The sequence below is a fragment of the Cetorhinus maximus genome, chromosome X (assembly GCF_964194155.1).
Source record: "Cetorhinus maximus chromosome X, sCetMax3.hap1.1, whole genome shotgun sequence".
Classification (NCBI taxonomy): domain Eukaryota; kingdom Metazoa; phylum Chordata; class Chondrichthyes; order Lamniformes; family Cetorhinidae; genus Cetorhinus; species Cetorhinus maximus.
Window position 1 is genome coordinate 191116 of NC_135917.1, and position 23430 is coordinate 214545.

The 23430-nt window shown below is 42.6% G+C and overlaps 1 protein-coding gene across 3 annotated transcripts in view; it reads left to right on the forward strand.

Moving 5' to 3' along the window:
• timeless (timeless circadian clock) overlaps positions 1-23430 on the forward strand; it is a 72262-nt gene that overhangs the window by 37947 nt on the left and 10885 nt on the right. For all 3 annotated transcript variants that reach the window (XM_078534723.1, XM_078534725.1, XM_078534724.1), the window contains exons 9-24: positions 1071-1158; positions 3536-3712; positions 6449-6666; positions 7389-7492; positions 9501-9670; positions 10205-10330; positions 12764-12915; positions 14703-14800; positions 14890-15010; positions 15448-15649; positions 16904-17049; positions 17456-17544; positions 18218-18341; positions 18940-19022; positions 19371-19513; positions 20757-20979. In XM_078534723.1, coding sequence (XP_078390849.1) covers positions 1071-1158; positions 3536-3712; positions 6449-6666; positions 7389-7492; positions 9501-9670; positions 10205-10330; positions 12764-12915; positions 14703-14800; positions 14890-15010; positions 15448-15649; positions 16904-17049; positions 17456-17544; positions 18218-18341; positions 18940-19022; positions 19371-19513; positions 20757-20979 — 2264 coding nt within the window. The remainder of the gene's footprint in view (positions 1-1070; positions 1159-3535; positions 3713-6448; positions 6667-7388; positions 7493-9500; positions 9671-10204; positions 10331-12763; positions 12916-14702; positions 14801-14889; positions 15011-15447; positions 15650-16903; positions 17050-17455; positions 17545-18217; positions 18342-18939; positions 19023-19370; positions 19514-20756; positions 20980-23430) is intronic.

Consider the following 23430-nt stretch of genomic DNA (forward strand, 5'->3'; position numbering starts at 1 on the left):
ATGTGCCTTCAGCCATTTCTTGGTATCAGTGGAGTGAATCAAATTGGCTTAAGACTGGCATCTGTGATGCTGGGGACCTCCAGAGGCAGCCAAGATGGATTGGGTTGTGGGGCTGGAGAAGATTACAGAGATAGGGAAGGGAGAGGGCATGGAGGCATTTGAAAATATGGATGAGAAATTTGAAGTCAGGGTGTTGCTTGACCACGAGCCACTGTAGTTCAGTGAGTACAGGGCTGATAGGGGAATAGGTCTTACTACATGTTAGGACCTAACCAGCAGAATCGATTAGAAATATAAAATATTAGGAAACGTCTTTCTCTTGAAGTCTCCTGTGGGAAGGATCGTTAACCAAGCTGACAAAATATTAGAAGGAGTAACGTTAAAAGATTTTTGCAGTGCAAGATTAGATACTTCATTTAATGTGTTCTTGTACCATTGCACTGTTTCAGAGTAAACTTTTGAGAGCAATTCACTCATTCAGGTATTAGGATTTTTGACTGCTGGTGAGACGCCTTCCATTCAAAACACTTCCTTCTACTTCAGAATTTTGCCTTGTGGGATGCAAAGAAAACAAACTCAACCACATCCTCTGATGAATTAGTTGACCAGCACACTGACCTTGATATCCAAAGTGACAGATATCCAAAGTGGATTGTACTTCATCCTTCCCAACCAGGGTTGTTGGGGTGGGGAGTGATGGATCAGACAGTAAGCCTTCACTCTATTACATGTAAGGCTTCTGTATAGAAATATTAAGTGATACTTCACTTTCTTTGTAAAATATTTTCTCCCTGTGCCATTCTTATTCTGCTGCAGCATAGCAGCTACTATTAAGAACACAAGAGCAGGCTGAAAATGAACAGCCTTCCTTCTGCCCTTGCCCTTTCCTCCCTGTGGGTATGGACTTGCATCAGATCACTCGTGTCTACCTATCCTATTCCAGCAAACATTGCTGTTTTATTTAGCGCCCAGGCAAACAGACTATTGATCCAAAAAAGGGCACAAGTACTGAAGTGGAAGTCTTCTTTAGACTGTGATGTCTTGTTTATCAAGTGTGTACTTTGTTTTAGGCATTCTCGTTTTGGTGGGACATACCTCATACAAGGCTTGAAGTCGATTGCAGACAGAGATGTTGTTTGCCACATGGGAGTCCACAAAGTGAGTGAAAGTGTTACAGTTTTTAAAGTTTATATTATACAGTTTACTACGCTCCCACTTAACAACTATGCCAACCAGTTCAGGTAGCATAAGAGGCAGCATCTTAAACAATGTCTTAAAACTAATACTTCAGAAGATTTTGAAGCAATACTCCAGGGTAAGGCCTTTCATTGTCTTAATTCTTGATTATTATCAGCCTGCAAAAAAACACACGCAATATTAAATAATTAAAATCAAAGTTGTCACCTTCTTGAAGGCAATTAGGAATGGGCAATGAATGCTCGCCTTGCCAGCGATGGCCACGCCCCCGGAATGAATTAAATTAAAGCAAGTGCCTGTTTTCTTGCATGAAAGGTGGCAGCCACGATCTGAAGTGTTATTGGTAGTAGCTTTTTAAACGATGCTCAACAGAAGTTTCAATGGCTTGTAACTTCAAACTGTGATTCAGAAATTATTGAATTACTATATGTGAAAAATCTGAATTTAATAGTGTTTATAATGTTTGTGGTTGTTAATATTTATTGATAATTTTAATAATTCCTTTGATAGTTGGCTGCATCATATTATTCCCTAGGAATGTGTGCTGGTTTTAAGAAAAAGAGTAAATAGCATCATTGGATGTCCCATGATGCAGGTTCAGTAACTGGTGTATGCTGTTCCAATTTTATTTTCTCCCCCCAGACCCCTTTTATGTAAGTTTAGAAAGAGTGTGTCACAGCTGGACCTGATCCTTACTTCCTAGATATGTACGCTCTCCCTCTATCTAATGGGATTAACAAAATAGTGATCGAGAGCAGGAATCCTGGCTGTATTTTCTTTTTCTCCATGGGCACTCCCTCCACCTCTACATAGAATAACTTGCATTTATGTAGTGCCTTTAATGTAGTAACAGGTCCCATGCGCTTACATACACACAGCCCAAGGGCAATGTGGCTAAGTCGGGTCTAGCCTAGCTAAAATCAGCTAATTCAGCACAAACTGAGGATTGAGGCTGGGACCACTTGGTTGGTAGGCTCTGTATCACACAAGGTGATATGTTTCTCTATGTTGCAGTTAAAAAATCCATAAATATAATTAATATTTTGGTTCCACTGCTGGTTGACATCTTAGAAATCCGTCATTGTATTCAGAATTGCTAGAACCAGTTACTCAGAAATCAGACACCAATTGTGTAAGAAACTGAATGCACACACTCCCCATAGGGAGACAGACCACTTACGATCACCCAGGACATAGGTTGGCAGAGCCGAGGCTCACAGGCCCACCGGTGTGCAGTGTGCACTGCTGGAGTCTAAAACGTGCAGCTAACCTTCATAGAATACGAGTAAACTTATTTGGCCAGAACCACCCTTTTTAGGGAATTGGTTATCTGGAGCTGAATGTGAAGAATTCATGCCCCCAGTAATGGCTATACTCCTCCAGGTTTCATTAGTGAGCCAGGCTGGCTGATCCATCAACAGTGTCCTGCAATACTGCAGAACTGTCTGTCTGGCTCAGATATGATTACAGAGTCCTGGCACACAGTGTTGACTTGATTTCAAACTTTCATCACCAGGTGGGTTGAGTTGAAGATATCTTAATCTCGGATGCCTTGCTTAGATTTGCTTTTACTTTTCATCCACCCCTTGACCAAATAAAAAATTATTGCACACTTTTTTATTCTTGATTTCTGTAACTTATTCTGGCCACTCTGAATACAATGACAGATTTCTAAGATGCCAACCAGCAAAACATTCATTACATTTATGGATTTTTTAACTGCAATATAGAGAAACATATCACCTTGTGTGATACAGAGCCTACCAACCAAGTGGTTCCAGCCTCAATCCTCAGTTTGTGCTGAATTAGCTGATTTTAGCTAGGCTAGGCCCGACTTAGCCATGTTGCTCTTGGGATGTGTGTATGTAAGCGCGTGGAACCTGTTACTACATTAAAGGCACTGCATAAATGCAAGTTATTCTATGTAGAGGTGGAGGGAGTGCCCATGGAGAAAAAGAAAATACAGCCAGAATTCCTGCTCTCGATCACTATTTTGCTAATCCCATTAGATAGAGGGAGAGAGTACATATCTAGTAAGTAAGGATCAGGTTCAGCTGTGACACACTCTTTCTAAACTTGCATAAAAGGGGTCTGGGAGAAGAAAATAAAATCGGAACAACATACACCAGTTACTGAACCTGCATCATGGGAAATATATATATTATTGGCCACATAGTTTGCCCCATGATGCTCTCAATCTTATTGTGTTGGGTCATTTGCTCATTGCAGTAGAGGTGGGGGTACAATATGTGAGCTGAAGTAAGACCAGGGTGGGAGATGTTCACTGGACTGCTTAATCAGTTTCAACATTTAATATTCTAATCATAAACTTTCTTAGTTGAAAAATTACAGCCATGACAGTGGCAAGAAGATTAACAGAGTGCCAAAAAGGAAACAAGCAGCAAAAGAGGTGGAGGGCAAACGGCGCTCTGCTCTGAACGTCCGACTGTTCCTGAAGGAATTCTGTGTTGATTTCTTGGAGAACTGTTACAACCGGCTCATGTATGTGGTAAAGGTATGTTTGAGATGTGAAGGAGCATGAGAACCATTTCTTATTCTTTTATGGGAAGAGGGTTTCGTTGGCAAGGCCAGCATTTGCTGCCCATCCCTAATAACCCTTGAGTAAGGTGGTGGTGAGCCACCTTCTTGAACTTCTGCAGTCCATCTGATGCAAATGCACTCATAGTGCTGTTAGGAAGGGAATTCTAGGATTTTAATCCAGTGGCAGTGAAGGAACAGGTAACTTAGTTCCAAGACAGGATGGCTTGGAGGGGAACTTGCAAGTTGTAGTGTTCCATTGAGCCTGCTGCCCTTGTCCCTCTAGGCGATAGAGGTTGTAGGTTTGGGAGGTGCTGTTGAAGGAGCTTTGGTGAGTTGCTGCAGCGCATCCTGAAGATGGTGCACTGCTGCCAGTGTACGTCGTTGGTGGAGGGAATGAATGTTTAAGGTGGCGGATGGGGTGCCAATCAAGCGGGCTTCTTCTCCCTGGATGGTGTTGAGCTTCTTGAGTGTTGTTGGAGCTGCATTCATCCAGGCAAGTGGTAGTATTCTTTGACAGTCCTGACTTGTGTTGTGTAGATGGTGGACAGGTTTTCGGGAGTCTGGAGGTGAGTTACTCATCGCAGCATTCCCAGCCTCTGACCTGTTCTTGTAGCTACAATGTTTATATGACAAGCCCATTTCCGATGGTAATGCCATTGAATGTCATGGGGAGATGGATGGATTCTCTCTTGTTGGAGATGATCATTGCCTGGCAATTGTGTGGCACGGATGTTACTTGCCACCCATGAGCCCAAGCCTGAATGTTGTCTGGGTTTTGTAGCATATTGGCACTGCTTCAATATCTGAGGAGTTGTGAATAGAACTGAACATTGTGAAATCATCAGCGAACATCCCCACTTCTGACCTTATGAAGGAGGGAAGGTCATTGATGAAGCAGCAGAAGATTGTTGGGTCCAGGACGCGCCCCTAGCCAGGCTGTTCCAGTACAGCTACAACACTGGCATCTACCTGGCTATGTGTAAAATTGCCCAGGTGTCCTGTACACAAAAAGCAGGACAAATCCAACCCAGCCAATTACCGCTCCGTCAGTCTACTTTCTATCATCAGTGAAATGATGGAAGGGGTCGTCAACAGTGCTATCAAGCAGCATTTGTTTAGCAACAACTTAATCACTGATGCTCACTTCGGGTTCCGCCAGGGCCACTCAGCTCCTGAACTCATTAAAGCCTTGGTTCAAGCAATGACAAAAGGGTTGAACTCCAGAGGTGAGGTGAGAGTGATTACCGTTGACATCAAGGCAGCATTTGACCGAGTGTGGCATCAAGGAACCCTAGTGAAACTGGAGTCAATGGGAATCGGTGGGGGGGAAAACTCTCCGCTGGTTGGAGTCATACCTAGCACAAAGGAAGATGTTTGTAGTTGTTGGAGGTCAATCATCTCAGTTCCAGGACATCATTGCAGGAGTTCCTCAGGATAGTGCCCTAGGCTCAACCATCTTCAGTGGCTTCATCAATGACCTTCCTTCCATCATAAGGTCAGAAGTGGGGATGTTCGTTGATCTTTGCACAATATTCAGCACCATTTGCGACTCCTCAGATACTGAAGCAGTCCACGTCCAAATGCAGCAAGACCTGGACAATATCTAGGCTTGGGCTGATAAGTGGCAACATTTGCGCCACACAAGTGCCAGGCAATGACCATCTCCAGAAAGAGGAAATCTAACTATCACCCCTTGACATTCAATGGCATTACCATCGCTGAATCCCCAACTAGCAGCATCCTGGGGGTTACCATTGACCAGAAACTGAACTGGACTAGCCATATAAAAACTGTGGCTACAAGAGCGGGTCAGAGGCTGGGAATTCTGCAGAGAGTAGCTCACCACCTGACTCCCAAAGTCTGTCCACCATCTACAAGGCACAAGTCAGGAGTGTGATGAATACTCTCCACTTGCTTGGATGAGTGCAGCTCCAACAACACTCAAGAAGCTCGATACCGTCTAGCACAAAGCAGCCCACTTGATTAGCACCCCATCCACAATCATTCACTCCCTCCACCATCGACGCACAGTGTGTACCCCATCTACACGGTGCACTGCGGCAACTCACCAAGGCTCCTTTAACAGCACCTTCCAAACCCACGACCGTTACCATCTAGAAAGGCAAGGGCAGCAGATAGATGGGAACACCACCACCTGGAAGTTCCCCTCCGAGCCACACACCATCCTGACTTGGAAATATATCAGCCGTTCCTTCACTGTTGCTGGGTCAAAATTCTGGAACTCCCTAACAGCACTGTGGGTGTACCTACACCACACGGACTGCAGCGGTTCAAGAAGGCAGCTCACCACCGCCACTCCAAGGGGCAATTAGGGATGGGGAGTAAATGCTGGCTAAGCCAGCAGCACCCGCATCCATGAAAAAATAAAAAAAAGGACACTACCCTGAGGAGCAGGGAAGTGTCCTCTTCCAGAAGATTTGCATTTTAAGAAATGGCATTGATCTAATAGGTCTTATTATTGAGTCCTGAGCAGTCTGGCAGCTGCTCAAAGAGAGAGCTGGGAGAGGCCATCTAACTCTGTGGTAAAGGGTACAGTGTCATCTTTCTTGAAGAGGTGAACTGGAGGGACTTGATAGAGATGTCACAGGTAGAAGCGACTGAAATGATGTGGCTGGAAGCAATTAAACAGAAATTGTACGTGTACACGAAGACTTTTTATAAATCAAGGATGTGCTCTTTCCATTTCTAGGACAACCTTATTCGTGAGAAGGCGCAGCAGTTTGATGAAACCTACTACCTCTGGGCCATGCCATTCTTTATGGAGTTCAACCGGGTGTACAGGTTCCGCCCTGAACTTGTATCGGAGACGGTCAGCATTCGAGCATTTCACTTTGTGGAGCGCAATATCACTAACTACTATGAGATGATGCTGACTGACAAGGCAGCGGCCAGTTCCTGGTCAAGACGGTAAGGTGGATTAATTCCAGCAGTTGAAGTCTGAGACTGCTCGGTTTATCAACCATTTCTATTAACTTGAGTGGGGCAGAGATGAAATGTCAGACACACTTAGCTTCTCTCGGATTTCACACTGCTGCATTTATCATATTTCATTTATTTTTCCTCACACAGTTTAATCCCCCTTTCATTTACTTTTCCTGGGGTACCGTCCTGGGCTGATCTCTGTTACAGTGGAAACCCTGGCTTTTTTGTTCCATGCAATTATTGTGTTTCTAGTGCCGCCCTAATATTGGTTAATTCAGCACAGACTATATTCAACCTAGGATTTTCTTGGTCCTTTGGCTCAATTTTGCACCTGCACCAGGTAGCTTGTACTCACTGAACCATTGGGGTAGCTTTAACAAATTATTTTTGGCTCTACATTACAACTGTTTCTCTGACTGTATCATCACCTGCCTTTCCATCCCTTTTAAAATACAGCTTCAAATACAGAGCAAGTTCTAGTTGCTGGTGTAAGTTATGTGATGGGAAATCTTTGCCTCATTTGTTAGTGCCAAAGTGCAATTTCTCCAAATCTTTTCCACACTCCCAGTAACTGCCAGGGTGAAATTGGTGAGACATCTGTCTTCATTATCTCTGTGTCTTGTTATACACTGTTGCATCATCTAATATGCAACCAAAAAAAGTTGGTAAGTTATATTACAGCTAAAACAACTCTTCTTTTCTTTCAGAATGCACCTAGCACTGAAAGCTTACCAAGAACTGCTCAATACAATCAACGAAATGGACCACTCTAAGGATGGAAATCTGAGAGAGAGTTCCAGAGTTATCAAATGTAGGGTTTTGTTTTTAAAAATGCCATAAAATTCCAGTTTGCAAGGTGCACTTGAATACAAGTGTTTGACCTGAAAACTTGTAAAATGGAACCCCACCCACGCTGCCCTGCCCCTCAAGCTGTTAACTTCTGCTTTCTTATGGCTTCATGGGCTGTCTCTGCTACTTCATGCCCTTTATTCATGTGTGAGCCTAGCCCAGGGAATAACCATTGTATTGCCCACATTGCTGCATCTGTCTTGATCCAGTTGTTAGAGTGGCTCAAAATGTACATGCTGGTGTCTCTTTGAGTGTAACACACTGTCGGCAGTTGGATTGCTTCTTTGCATAACTCATTATGTGAGGCTGCATGTCTTGTGGTTTGTTATTGCCAGTATAACAAGTGGAATCCAGGCCCCACGCAGTGCAACTGGGCAGCACAAGATCATATCAGTCAAGGTGTAGGTTTGGAAGGAAAGAAAAAAAAATCAAGGCTCATGTTCATGATTGCTATACAGCTGTCCCTGCTGGAAGTGTCCATGGGTCTATTTGTGATGCGAACTGCAGTTTAAGAGCCTACTGGCAGTCCCTGCTGAGGTTCACATGAGTAATGGACACTTTGGCAAGTACCAGGGGGTGCCAGTAGGACCATACCCCAGCCAGGAGTCAAAGACCTTCAGGAAAGGAGGAGGGAGAGGGATAAAAATGGTAAGAAGGACAAAAAGCCCTTAAGAAAAAACAGCAAGTTGCATGCTTCCATTCCTGGGACCTGTCTGGTTTTGGAGCCTCCAGTAGTTCGCAGACCTGGTCCTCATCCTGCTATTAGTCCCAGCCCTACTTGTATTACCAGTCCTGATGTGGCTGCTTCCATCACTTTTTGTAGTGGATTTGCAGGAGCTCCTTAAAGTCACAGCTTGGCTCGACATTACTGAGTGCCCCCATGGAGGTCTTTGCAGCTAAACCCTGTGCTCACCCAGTATTCACAGTTGCCAACAGAACTCGCTGGATAATGATTAAAGGCAGATACCCAGGTTATAAATTTAGTCCTAGTGCAGCCTGTGAATAATATCACAAAATGCTAATGTCCTGCCACAAAATCTTTTGGCATCCTGCTTCAGCTGTGAGTCCTTCAAGCTGAGAATGCTTCATGTACAATACACAGAGCCACAGCTAGCACTAAAACTGGTGCCATGTATCTTGATTCCTACATGATGACGCTCTCAGGTTACTGAGATGGTAGAGTTTTTCAGTGGATGAAGGTCATAGTGTGGGGAGAAAAGTCACGTAGAAACCATGTTGCCATAAACCCTTTGGGAGAATAGCCATTGTGCTAGGTGATAACATTTTGTCTTGAATTAATGTGCTTTTTTTTGTGCACTACTTGTGTAAAGTAGTTCTACTTTATAAAGATTCAGTGGAAATTTGTTCTGTTTTAGTTTCGCAAGGTAGCCCCAGCGTGCATCATCACTGAGTTGCAGGTTATCCCCACATGCTCTTCCTTTTTTCCCCCCCTTCCCTTTACTCCCTTGCTGAGTTATTTATCTCAGCTGTGCCACTATTGGGAAGTTCCACATGATACTAGCCAATTCCTTGCAAGGAATGATGCCCCTCTTGCATGCTTTTAACAGCTGTACTGATGGTGGTGTGGTAGGAGGACACCTAGTATAAGGAGAATGTCCGATAAGAGGGAGCCTTGGCCTCGTCAGGATAATTTGTTCAATAGCAAAAAAGACGTTGATCCTTTTTAATTTGTAAAGAGGAGATTCCTTTCCCCACCCTTTCCCAGTTAAGCAAACAAGTTAACATTGTTCATGAGTTAATGCTTAGGACAAGGGACTTTAGTTATGTGCAGAGACTGGAGAAACTGGAATTGTTCTCCTTGGAGCTGAGAGGGTTACGGGAAAATGGTGGAAATAATTTACATAAAGGGGTTGCATGGTAAAAAGCTTGTGTATCAAAGGACATGCATTTTCATTTTGAAATGTGCATATCCAATTGACTGATGATTCTACGTCTTGTTCCATTTCCAGGTAATATCTTCTATGTTATGGAATTTCGGGAGTTATTCTTAACATTATTCCGAAAATACGATGCAACCAAGCAACCCAAGTCATTCCTGAAGGACCTTATTGAAACTACCCATCTTTTCATCCGAATGATTGAGAAATTCTGTAAAGGCCAAAACAACCTTTTTGTGCAGGTAATGTTTGTTTGGCTTACGCATTGGGCTTTACATTTTACATAATTTACACATTTTTCCAAATTGTTTTTTTTAAACTGATGGCTATAGCTTTCAGTGCAAGTCTTTAAGTTTCATTTCCTTTCCTGAAGGTGCATTCCTGGGGAATGGGCCTACATGTGCTAAGAACCACCCCCCCCCACCCCTCAGTTCCTCACCCAAATGGTTATTATTCTGCAGCCTTGACGGTGGGTATTGACAGACTGTTTGCCTAGGGGACATTATAGTCAAGCCTAGTCCTGCCCTCACCTAGTGTCCATGCAGAAAATTTGGCTTATTTTTCCAACCAGTAAGCTGAGGTCAGCAAATTCAGCACAGGCCAAGAATTATTGTATCTACCTCGGTACCGCACGGCTGTAGGGACTGGAGGAGTTTACAGAGATAGGGAGGGATGGTGAGAAGCAGTGGAGGGATTAAAAATGAGAGACTTGGGGTCTGGTGCCAATTTGTTGCTCCTGATGCAGCTGTTTGATTATTTCCTGTTTGTTGAAACAGAAAAAGAAAGCCAAAAGGAAGAAGACAAAAGCAAAACAGCTTGCTTCTACTTCAACAGAAAAATCCCAAGAAGAACTTGAGGAAATGTGGAAACTGACATTGGAGCAGCTCGGCAAGTGTACAGAGGTACATACCTAATATGAGAGCAATGAGCTGAGATCCCCTGTGAGTAGACCATTGTAACAATTTGTGCTGCTGAAGAACAGACAAATCTATTTGTTGAGCACTATAGGCAAGAGTTGGAATGTTCATTCCCTGGCAGAATTTTCTCCCCTGAAAGGTCTAACATGTACGTGTTTCACAGACATTGACTGTCCTCGGTGCCAAACCTAAATGGCCCTTCTTCATTTATGAGTTTAGGTGGTAAATGTCAGTAGAGTATTCATCCATAGGGAGGCGTATCAGTTGAGCTGAATTGTGACCTTGCCTGATATCCATGCAATACCTTACAACAGTGGGAAGACAGGGCTTTGGTTTAACATCTCATCAAAAAGACAGCACCTCTGAGAGTGCAGCACCCTCTTAAGCACTAAAGTGTCAGCCTGGTTATGTGCTCAAATCTCTGGACTGGGACTTGAACCACTACCTTCTGACTGGTGTGTTTTTTCTATTCATTTACGGGATGTAGGCTTCGCTAGCTAGGCCAGCATTTATTGCCCATCCCTAATTGCCCTTGAGAAGGTAGTGGTGAGCTACCTTCTTGAACCGCTGTAGTCCCTGTGGTGTGGGTACACCCACAGTGTTGTTAGGGAGGGAGTTCCAGGATTTTGACCCATTGTGGGAGTACGACTGCTGAGCCACAGCCGACTTCTGGAGAGCAGGAGAAACTTTTTTGTACAGAAGGTTGTGGGACTGATGTGCAATACCTGAGTTAACAATTGAATCAGAGACTATGTTAACATTTAAGAATAGGTTAGACAAATGGTTGAAGGAAGAGGGGGAATAAGGGAATATGTGAATTGCTTGATTGGGCTGAGTGTCAAAGTGAATTGCTAGCATGAACCACATCACTAGATAGTGCTGTGCCTTGGTACTCCACTTTTTTTTAAAAAGCCAAATACATTTCCTACAACCAAGCAGATGAGTGCTTAACATCTAAACTCTATTCTGTTGTGAAAATCTGGTTCATAATTCATATATGTTTTAGAATATAACTTCTAGTTTTAGTAATTAAAGTTTTAACTGTAGATAAATGGGGGCATCTGATTGAGAAACTGATGAGCAAACCTGAAGTAGATACAATTCAGAAAAGCTTTGAGTTAATTATAGTTAAAAGTTAAACTATGTTCATCTTCAAGGTCAGAGTTAGAAGTGTAAACACTGAACAATAGATGAGCCATTTCATGACCTCTTGGTAGAGCCAGGGTGTCTATCATTAGCTCCATAGAAGAAGCTAAAAGCTAGCAATTCTGGGAAAGAGGGTCATAAAACTCCATTAGAGATAGAAATTATTCATATGGGTTTCAGAATCAAAGAGTTGTGTTGAAGGTAAAATAATTCATTTGCATTTCTGTTTGAACCATTGCAAAGCATGCCATGTTGCCATAGAGATAGTGATTCAGGGTGGAGCCTTGGTTAGAAGGCTCTTTTGTTTAATTTACCTGTGTGTGTTTGCTGACAGAAGCAGGCAGTTCAGTTTGAGAACAGACAGGGGGAGTTGCAGAATTGGCCTTGTGTAGGCTGAAGCTCACTGAGTGGGGACCCAAAGAGAATGAATGTTAGTCAGTTAGGCCTGCACTTCAAACAGAGAAAATACTAACTTCATCGTTCACTGTATGGAATGCAGGTGGGGCTCTATCTCAGTTTGGATTGAGAGAAAAGCAGCTGGAAGATTTACTCTTAAGAAATCTACAGTGGTCCTCACAGAGCCTTGTGGCTGAAAGCAGCCAGCAGAGTTAGCTTGAAAAGGTGTGATAAGGCAGTTGGGTATCTGCCAGCAACCCGAGCAAGGAGCTGAGGCATCCACAGTTGCGTGGTCTGTAAAGAAAAAGTGGACGGTCGTATAGCCAAAAAAAGCTAATGGAAGGACCCCCATAGAATCTTACCTTGGAGGACAGTTGGGATACTGAGGAGAATTAAAGTGAGTTCTGGAAGGTTGTGGCATACCTTTGGGTTGGTCCCAGGAAAAGTGAATGAACCTTTAAATTTCGTAAGATAAGGGAGTTCTGGGAGGGGGTAAGTAAAAAAATAAAACTTGAGTTCATAATATTCATAGTTGTAAACTATAGTGTTAATATTGCTTATTCTGTTTAATTCTTTTTGGTAAACAAAGTTTGTTTTAGTTTAAAAATCTTGTGGCGTAGTTCTGTCAGTTAACTGCTGGGTGTTCGGATTTCTTCATTAAAGGTTAACAGTCCCCAACAGGATTGTAACAATTCTGAAAATAGTCCTTCTTGGTAAAGTTGCAGATGAACCAAGGCTTTGAGCTATTTTTAAGCACATTTTTTTTAAATAGGGAAGACCTCCCCATGCCATCCTGAGCCATCTCATCAGATTCCACCCTAGCACACAGTGTTGCTGGTTTCCTGAGCTGATGAATTGAATATGTTTGTTTTCCAGGACCAAGAGCTTCTCCCTGATGATGTTGTTCCATTTGATGCTGCTTTGGAAATCCCTGTGGAGGAGCAGCGTGCTGAAGCAATGATTCGTATTCAGGATGCACTCCTGGCTGGCAAAGCTGCAGAGGCCCTTGTGCTTCTCCGAGCTGCACGGTAACTATTTATTATGAGCTTTGAAGTATATTAACAAAATTCTGAAACAAATTACTTTGTTAATAAATGATACTTAATTTGTAATTTTGACCTGTCATATGTTATATATTGCTTCTCCCTGTTTTTGTTTCGAGGTATTTTGTTATGATTTGTATATTTAACTCTCTCTCCATTTATCTGACCTGCCATTCCAGCCAAGAGTGTACACCCAGAACCTGCTTCCAGACTACAACAGCAACTTGCATTTATATAACATCTTTAACATAGTAAAACATCCCGAGGCACGTTTAACAGGAACGTAAATCAGACAATCTACTTCTCTTTAGCTCTGAAGAAGAGTCATACGGACTCGAAACATTAACTCTGTTTCTCTCTCCATAGATGCTGCCAGACCTGATGAGTTTTTCCGGCATTTTTTGTTTTTATTTCAGATTTGCAGCATCCGCAGTATTTTGTTTTCACCTTAAATCAGACAAAACTTGACACCAAACCAGAAAGATATTGCAACAGATGACAATAGCTTGGCCAAGAAATTTTATGGAGATCATAAAGGAGGAGAGAGGGGTTTAGGGAGGGAATTCCAGAGCTCAGGGGCCTGGGCAGTTGAAGGCATGGCCACCAATGGTGGAGTGAAGGAAGTGGGGTTTGCAGATGGCCAGAATTGGAGGAGTGCAGAGATCTTGGAGGGTTGTAGAGCTGGAGGAGATTACAGAGGTAGGGAGGGGGTAAGGCTACGGTAGGATTTGCAAACAAGAATTGAGGATTTTAATAAACCATTGGTTGTCCAAGAACCAATGCAGCTCAGCAAGCACAGGGGTGACCAAGAAGGGCATGACTCTCCTCTGTGATTTTTCTCTCTTTTTCCTCTTTACCTTGTCCCACTTTCTGGGAGTTACTGAAGTCTTTTGTTCAGTCAGGAGCCATAGAAGTCTACAGCACAGAAAAAGGCCCTTCGGCCCATCGAGTCTGCGCCAGTCAAACAAGTACCTAACTATTCTAATCCTATTTTCCAGCACTAGGCCCAAGCCCTGTATGCCATGGCATCGAAAGTGCACATCCAAATACTACTTAGCTAAACATAGGAAACATAAAATAGGAGCTAAACATCTGCTCTGGAACCTGGGTTTGACCTTGTACCTTGACTCCTACCGCTAACTGAACAGGAGTGGCTTGTATTGCGGTATCATTTATGTGTTTTCCTAAGTAAAAGGTGCAACCATAAAATTGAAATGTGGCTTTAAAGCATACCTGATGACATTGTATCCAAGAAATAGTTATGTAATCTATTAGACACTATCAATTGAGAATTGACTGCTATGGAGATTTTTTCTGCTGTTCTTTTGTTCACTGGAAGCAATTTGAAAGTTGCATGTAAACACATTTTAAATATATGCTATCGATGCCCCAGCTTTTCTCATTACCATTGGTCCTATGACGAAAAGATTTGTAATATGATCAGTATTTCACTGTGGCACTGACTGTAGTCATGAGCAGTTCAGTCACTCCTGAGTTCGTGTACATTGGATTAAAAATGTTGATTTACGAGAGGTAGAGGAAAGGAGTTGAGTAGCGCAATGGATTAGTATGCTGCCTTTTCACTCATGGGCTTGGTTTTGAATCCAGATGGATGGCTGTAAGTGATGTGTCAGATGAGTTTGAGCAGCCTGAATCCAGTTCAAAATTGCCCTGATTTCTCACTAACTTGGCAGTCTAGATGAAACAAGATGAGTGTTGACCGCCATAAGGATGCTGTGCATTAATTATTCATCTAATGTTTGCCCCCACAGGGAAGTGTGGCCTGAAGGTGATGTTTTTGGTTCTTCTGACTTGCGGCTTGAGGATGAGTCCCAGTTGCTCAGACAATTATTGTTTGCAAAGTTACCGAGTAAGTGTTTTTGCAGCTGTCATTTTGGCGTTTGCAGTTTTGGAAATTGTTTTGAAGTCCTGTCCAAATCCTTTCTCGGCATCCCACAGGGCAGCCTGCTGTAGAGGCCGTAGAAACTGATGAATTCCGAGATGAAGAAATAGAAGAGGAGGAAACTGAATCCGTGAGAGTTAGAGAAAGTGAATTTAACTTTCTGGATTATCTCAAGAGGTAAAACATTTCAAAAGTACTTGTGTTTTTTAACATTAAGATTACTCTTATCTCATTGTGTTTGAATCTGCTTTTACACAATCTCTTAAAATCTCTGCATGGGCTTTAAACTGTTCCATAGAATTTTTTTAAAAAAAATAACTTGGGGGTGATGCATTGAATTAGCATATACTCTAATTTCATTTCTGGGGCAAAGGTTTGAATCCAGGCCAGTCTCTGCAGTAAACTTCTCTGCCCGCTAGCTGTGGCGGTTCCAAGTGAAATAAAGCTTCAGCAGTCTCAGTGCAACTCCTGAAGGGCAGGAATCCATGGCACTAAAGTTATCTACAGACTGGCTCTAAATTGACCGTCTCAGTAAGGAGAGCTTGTTTGGTCAACAGTAAACCCTGTGTGCAATATTCTCTCTTTCTCACCCTTCTTTTATCTGTTGCCTTTAGGTTTGCTAATGCTGGTGTTGTGAAACCTTACATCCTCCTGCTGAAGGACTACCGGCAGAACAGTACTCACACCAACCACTGCATTGTAAAGATGCTCTATCGGGTAGCATATCACTTGAAAATGGATACTCTTCTTTATCAGCTGTCAGTATTCCACTTATTCAATCACATTCTGGAAGATCCAGCAGCCAGCTCGTACCAAGTAGGTTGAATTGTCATACTCATATGTTATTTACTGATTGGTGATTTGCAAGAAGACTTACTACAACACTGTGGCATATTTCAGTATTTTGGAGCACTGTCCCGTTCACTCATCACCCTCCTGTGCTCACTGACCACAATAGAAAGGTTGTTTTAAAATTTGAGATTCACGAGAAAATGTTGCTGGACAATATACAATGTATTAAGCTACCAAATGATCACACTTTCCTAACACTCCTGAAATTATATTCAGAGTATTTCAATTTTGGTCTGAGTACTCTCTGTAATGGTTTACTAGATTACCTATTAAACTGGGACAAATGTAACAATTTGCCTTGAATTTAGCTGTTCTCTGTGTGAATAGTCCTAAGGCAATTTAATTATATTGCTGCTTTAACTGATTTTACATGCTAATACCCCAAGAAATTTGGTTGCTAAAAGTGCCATTAAAATTCTCTGCACCCCTGAATTTGTGAGCCTAGTCAGTGAGTGTTGTCAGGGGCATGTCCCACTGAAGCTTGATCCTCCTCTTGCCTGACATCCACAAACAGATAATTTCCGCTAAGGTTTTTTTAAATTCGTTCTCATTCATCTCATTTGATGTGAGCATTGCTGGCTAGGCCAGAATTTGTTGTCCATCCTTAATTGCCCTTGAGAAGGTGACTGAGCTTCCTTCATGGACAAGGTACAGTCTGCCTGGTGTTGTACACCCACAGTGCTTTCTGTAGTGGTTTGATACAACTGAGTGGTTTGCTGGGCTGTTTCAGAGGGAAGTTAAATGTCAATCACATTGCTGTAGATCTGGAGTCACATATAGGCCAGACCGGGTAAAGAAGGAAGATTTCCTCCCCTGAAGGACATTAGTGAGCCAGATGAATTTTTACAACAATTCAGTAGTTTCATGGTCACCATTACCAAGACTAGCTTTTTATTAATTGATTTATTCGCAGATTTATTAGTTAATTGGCTTTAAGTTCTCCAGCTGCTGTGGTAAGATTTGAACTCCTGTCTCCGGAGCATGAGGCCAGGCATCCGGATTACTAATCCGATAACATTAACTCTCTGTGACTGTTCCCCTAATTAGAAAATGATTGGGACTGATGTCCTCTTTCTGGATGAATAAGGTCCACTGCTAGTTATCTACCAGGGTTAAATCCAGAATTGTGGTCTGAGAAGCCGTCTGACTCTCTTGTCAATCACATCAAGACAATCTGCATTCCGCAGTTAATCTCTGTTCTGTTTCTTTTCACAACAGGAGCTGGTGAAGTTCTGCAAATATGTCTTGAACAGATTCTTTACTTTAGTTGCTAATAATAGCAAGGCTTATGTGGAACTGCTGTTCTGGAAAAATATTGCAACCATTCGAGAAATGACTGAGGGCTACAGGAAGGATGATCAAAGGCAAGTGTATTGAGCATGAGAGCTTGGGAGGTGTTGGGTCTTCTGTACTGTGCTGATACTGCATAGTGCCCCCAGAACTAAAAAAAAATTAGTTAATCAGATGGTCAAGATGCAAAGATTAATGTTACTGACGTTTTGATAGTCTTGGCAATCCTTACTTTTAGATGGACCATCTTATTCCTACTGTGGCCTGTGTGGACCTGAAATGATTGACTGTTACTAGATTAGTTGATTGCCAAAGTGGACTTGGCCATTAAGGTTTTGTGGTTGCTGACCACATGAGTGATGCATTCTTTCTGTTAATGGAGTGGAAGAAGTTGGGATTATAGAATAGCCCATATAAGGCACAGATGCAAGTGAACTTTCATTTGCAGTTGTGGTAACGAATGGTTTTGACTTCTTGTAGTGGAGAAAGCAAGAGGGCTCCAACTTGGTCATCAGAGGAAGAGGAGGAGCTTGAAACGCTGTATCTAAGATTCAAAGAGGAAGAAGGAGGTACATGTTGTATTTGGGTTATTTCTGAATATATCCCATATCAAGTGTGCAACTGACATTTCTCCCCAACAGTTTCATTTAAATTCACTACATAGAACTTTACAGCACAGGAGGATGCTATTTGTCCATCTTGTCTGTGCCGGCTCTTTGAAAGATCTATCCAATTAGTTGAACTCCGCTGTTCTTTCCGTATCGCCTTGCAATCTTTTCCCCTTCTGTCCGATAATGTTCCCATTGGTGGCAGAATGGAGAACCAGAGTGCACAGATTTAAGGAAATTGGTAAAAGGAGCAATGGAGACATGAGGGAAAAACTTTTTCACACAGCGAGTGGTTAGGATCTGGAATGCACTGCTCTGAGTGGTGGAGGCAGGATCAGTTGACGTTTTCAGAAGGGGATTGGATCATTATCTGAAAATGAAAAAAATTGAAGGGCTACGGGGAAAAGGCACTTGGTGATTTGCCCCTTCAGAGGAGCAGCACAGCTGCTGAATGGCTGCCTTCTGTGCTGTAATCATTACATGATTCTAAGTGGAGTTTATGATCTAGATTTCTCATACAAACAAATGTTTAATTACTTCATGGGGAAGCTTGCATCCTGATGATTACAGACACATATTTAGAAAGTAAAATTTAGGTGTTACGTTGCATTGTGATCTTTCTTTCTTTTTATAGATAAAGATGTCATTGACAATATCATGGAACACATTAAAAATGACTTGAGAACCAGGAAGCAGATTGCTGCAAAACTCGTTCAGTTGAACCTGGTGGACAGTATAAGAGATTTAAAACGTGCCAAGTAAGTGTTTGTGGTGTTGCTTGGCTACTAAAGGATAGACAGTGGAATCTTGGTAGTCAAGACTTTCAAATGTGACACCAAGGAGCACAGTTGAGAAACTGACCACAGGCTGAAAACGTGTCAGTTGGTTCAAGAGGATGGTCGTTTCCCTGGACTTGCTTCATATTCCCTTCATAGCTCCCTTCAGTATGATGCTTAATTGTTCCATAAGCAGTGGAGCAGTAACACATGAGTTTGCACCCCCGATTGTTCACATACAGACTCATTGTCTGACTTGAGATGTAGAAGGGCAAATGGGAGAGAAAATTGAGGACAAGTTCTCCCAGGCTATTCTTGATTACAGCCTGACAGCTAATTTTAAAGTAGAATGGCGGAGGAAAGGGAAAGTGTTATTACTTGAGACCAAGGGTGGTGTAGATCTCAAGATGATAAGGAGGAGGTAAATAATGTTTTTTTTCCCATTCTTTCTTAATCAGTTTCTTCCACCATCCCTCTGGGGTTTTATCATCAGCAAAGCATTGAGAACCAAGGTGTGGGAGATTTATGGGCCCCTTGTTTTGAAATTCACTTTGAAATGCCTTGTTTTTGTTGTTTTAAGGAAGGGAACTAAAATTGTGCTTTGGAGAGAGGAGCAGGAGATGGAGCTTGAGACATTGTTTGTCAAGTTCAGGGGATCAGATGGTAAGTTGTAAGTAGCTGGAATTAATTTGCTTCTGTCACTTTTTTAAAAATACTGAGATCATAAGACAGTTCCTCGCTTTCCCTGACACAGAACCAATTGTTGAGGCTTTTCTGTCACCACAAGCTGGAACTTTCTGACTCAATGCAAAACTGGGATCAAATCTTCAATCTGCCAGCCTGTTGTGGCTAAGTTACTCATTGCCTTAACCAGTTGAAGCTCTTTAAAATGATTTATTTGACATCCAGGTGTCAAATGAAAACTCAAAAGAATTATCCATAAGCTCTAGAGCATTGTAATCTGAGCAAAAAGGGCAAAATGCAATTGATGAAATTTTTTTTTATCTGCAGATGTCCTTGGTAATATCATGAAAAACATAACCTGCAAGCGATCCAGACCTAGGGTTATTGATAAGCTGATCAGTATGGGCCTTGTTTCTGATAGAAAGGAACTCTACAAGAAGCGGAGGAAATTAACAAAAGCAGCAAATCAGGTAGTCTAGTATTTCAGCACAATCGCATAGTCTGTTGATTGAAGTTTTTGTTGTGGTGTTATAGCGGGAATTGGGCATGCTATTTGCATACAAAATATAATGAAATAAAATGTGACCTGATCATATGTCACCTGTAAGTGGCCCCCAATAATTACAGCATGTGAAATGAGCTGAGTGGTGTGAGAATGAGGTGGAAAATTGCCAAAAACCTTCATTTTCTGCTTGTATGTATCCAAGCCCCATTTCCTCAATAGGCCAGTAGATAACAAGCTGCCCAGAAGCATACTGGTAAGCTTGATTGATTCTCCTGGTGAAGAAATGCCTCCAGTCTATGCCTTTAACTGTAACTGAGGGAAGAATTTATGAGGCAGCTGCTTTTAAATTTTTTTACTCATGAAATCAGCTGAAGTTATGACTAAATGTTAATGGAATGGTTCCACTTGCAGAATTGCCAAAAAATAAGATAAAATGGTCCTTAGGAACAGAAGTCAACCATTCAACCTCTCGGATCTGCTCTGTCATTCAGTTAGATCATGGCTGATCTGTACCTCAACTCCATTTTCCCACCTTGGCTCCATTTCCCTTGATCCCCTTGCCCAATAAAAATCTGTTGACCTCAGTTTTGAAAGGTCCAATTGACCCCCAGCCTCAACAGCTTTTTGGAGGCGAAAGTTCCAGATTTCCACTCCCCTTTGTGTGAAAAAATGCTTTCTGTTATCACCCCTGAATGGCTTGGTTTCAGTTTTAAGATCCTGACCCCTCATTCTTGATTCCCCACCAGAGGAAATAGTTTTTCTATATCTACAGAATTGAACCGGTTTCATGTTCTTTTATAACCAAAGGAATGCAGGTCAAGTCGGTTTGATTGATTTTCAATCCTTTAATCCCCAGCAATGAACTTCTGTTCTGTAGAATCTTGCAGGTGTATTGAGTAAATGTTAGTAGGGAAATTTTTTGGCTCCTTTTTTTTTCATTTGGGGACATTGTCGGTGTCAAAATACTTGAATTTGCAGTGATTTCTGTGGCCTGCTGCTCGTGCCTCTAAACTTTAGAATTTAGTTATTCTGTTTTCAATATGCTCTTTCCTAAGCTTAAAATGTAAAATGGTTTTTAAAAAGACTAACAATGAGCACACTGATCTATCTGGGCAAACAGAAATTTTGTTCATTTTGTGTTTGCCGAGAAAAAATTTCTGAAAGGCAACTAAGTTGTAAGATCCTCTAACCCTAAATTGTTATTTCAGGAGGAAGAGGAGGACTTCCTAAATGATCTGGGTTATGATGCTGTTCAGGGGTCGTCTGAGGTGGAGGATGAACTTGATGAAGATGACAGCAGTGAGGATGAGAGGGGAGAGCTGATGATTAAATCCAGATCAAGATATGCGGCAAAAGAAGATGGACAAAAGATGGGCGAGAGTGAACCTGACCCAGCAATCCCGAGTCTGTGCTGCAAACTTCAGCAACAAGGTGAATTTTAAAATTAAAACTCAGTCTTTCAGTTGGTTTTTTGCAAAACTATCTACTGTCCTCATGTTGGATGGGCCAAATTGTAGTAATGTGGCTTTATTTCTTCATTTAATCTGATAAATAAATCTTGGGGTAGGGGGAAGAGTAGTCAAAGGGGGGCAGAAGAGAAAGAAAGGGTTACTTTGTTGTGCAATGGATTTGCACACTGGCCTTTCAGCCTTGGGACCTGGGTTTGATTCTAGTATTTGGGCAGTCTCAGTCCCAGTTGGGGTATATGGGTGCATGTCACCTAATTGACACAAACTCAAACCACAGGATGGTGGGTGTGTGAGATGGTGAATTTTACATGGTGCAATAGGGAGCACTCTTCTAAGGCTGGGACAGAATAGCGAGAGTTTTAATCTGCATCAAGCCATGCTACTGACACTGGGTGCCTGAAACAGTAAAGTGTTCCACTCTACAGCACTGATATCCCTCACCTTTATATGAAATTCACCTAAAGAATTGGACTTTGCACAACTGAACGCTGGGGTGAGGATTTTTCCAGTGCTTAATTGTAGTATATCTATGTAATCGTAGATGATACTTGTGATAACAGGATTGTAGCGGCCTAGAATCCTCTCAAACAGATTTAGTGTATCTGAGTGATGTATCCTAGGAGATTAGTTTTATTAGATTATTCAGTTAACCCATCAGAACCTGGATAATTTTCTCCTCGAGGTGTAATCTTTACAGAGGATTGTGTGTTGAAACAGCTGACAATGAGAGCTCTCCTAATGATTCAGTGTGGAAAGTCCTAGGTGCAGTTCTTGTTGCTGCTGAGTTAGCTGATTGCTGGAAGGATGATCCAGTTATCGTTACTGCCCTGAGGTCAGCTGAGAAAGGAAAGAAAAAATTGCATTTCTGTACTGCCTTTCATAACCTCAGACCTGCCAAACCACTTTACAACCAATGAAGTACTTTTGAAGTGTAAAAGCAAAAAACCGTGGATGCTGGAAATCCGAAACAAAAATAAAAATACCTGGAAAAACTTAGCAGGTCTGGCAGCATCTGCGGAGAGGAGCACAGTTAACGTTTCGAGTCTGTATGACTCGAACTAAGTAAAAATAGAAGAGAGGTGAAATATAAGCTGGTTTAAGGGGGGGGTGGGACAAGTAGAGCTGGATAGAGGGCCAGTGATAGGTGGAGATTGCCAAGATGACATAGACAAAAGGACAAAGAGGTGTTGAAGCTGGTGATATTATCTAAGGAATGTGCTAATAGGTGACATTAAGGGTAGAAAGCAGGACGAGCAAGGTACAGATAGCCCTAGTGGGGTTGGGGTGGGGTGAAGGGATCGAAATAGGCTAAAAGGTAGAGATAAAACAATGGATGGAAATACATTTAAAAATAATGGAAATAGGTGGGAAAAGAAAAATCTATATAAGTTATTGGAAAAAAGGGGGGGATCGGAAAGGGGATGGGGATGGAGGAGAGAGTTCATGATCTAAAATTGTTGAACTCAATATTTAGTCCAGAAGGCTGTAAAGTGCCTAGTCGGAAGATGAGATGCTGTTCCTCCAGTTTGCGTTGAGCTTCACTGGAACAATGCAGCAAGCCAAGGACGGACATGTGGGCATGAGAGCAGGGTGGAGTGTTGAAATGGCAAGCGACAGGGTGGTCTGGGTCATGCTTGTGGACAGACCGAAGGTGTTCTGCAAAGCGGTCACCCAGTCTGCGTTTGGTCTCTCCAATGTGGAGGAAACCGCGTTGGGATCAACGAATGCAGTGTACTAAATTGAGGGAGGTGCAAGTGAAATGCTGCTTCACTTGAAGTGAGTGTTTGGGCCCTTGGACAGCGAGGAGAGGGGAAGTAAAGGGGCAGGTGTTGCACCTTCTGCGGTTGCATGGCAAGGTGCCGTGGGAGGTGTAGGGGGTGATGAAGGAGTGGACCAGGGTATTCCGGAGGGAACGATCCCTGCGGAATGCCGCCAGGGGGGTGAAGGGAAGATGTGTTTGGTGGTGGCATCATGCTGGAGTTGGCGGAAATGGCAGAGGATGATCCTTTGAATGCGGAGGCTGGTGGGGTGATAAGTGAGGACAAGGGGGACCCTATCATGGTTCTGGGAGGGAGAGGAAGGTGTGAGGGCGGATGCGCGGGAGATGGGCTGGACACGGTTGAGGGCCCTGTCAACCACCATGGGTGGAAAATCTCGGTTAAGGAAGAAGGAAGACATGTCAGGGGAACTAAAAACAAAAAACTACTGCGGATGCTGGAAATCCAAAACAAAAACAGAATTACCTGGAAAAACTCAGCAGGTCTGGCAGCATCGGCGGAGAAGAAAAGAGTTGACGTTTTGAGTCCTCATGACCCTTCAACAGAACTGAGTAATATTAGGAGAGGGGTGAAATATAAGCTGGTTTAAGGTGTGTGGGGGGAGAGAAGTTGGGGGGGTGGTGGGTTGGTTGTAA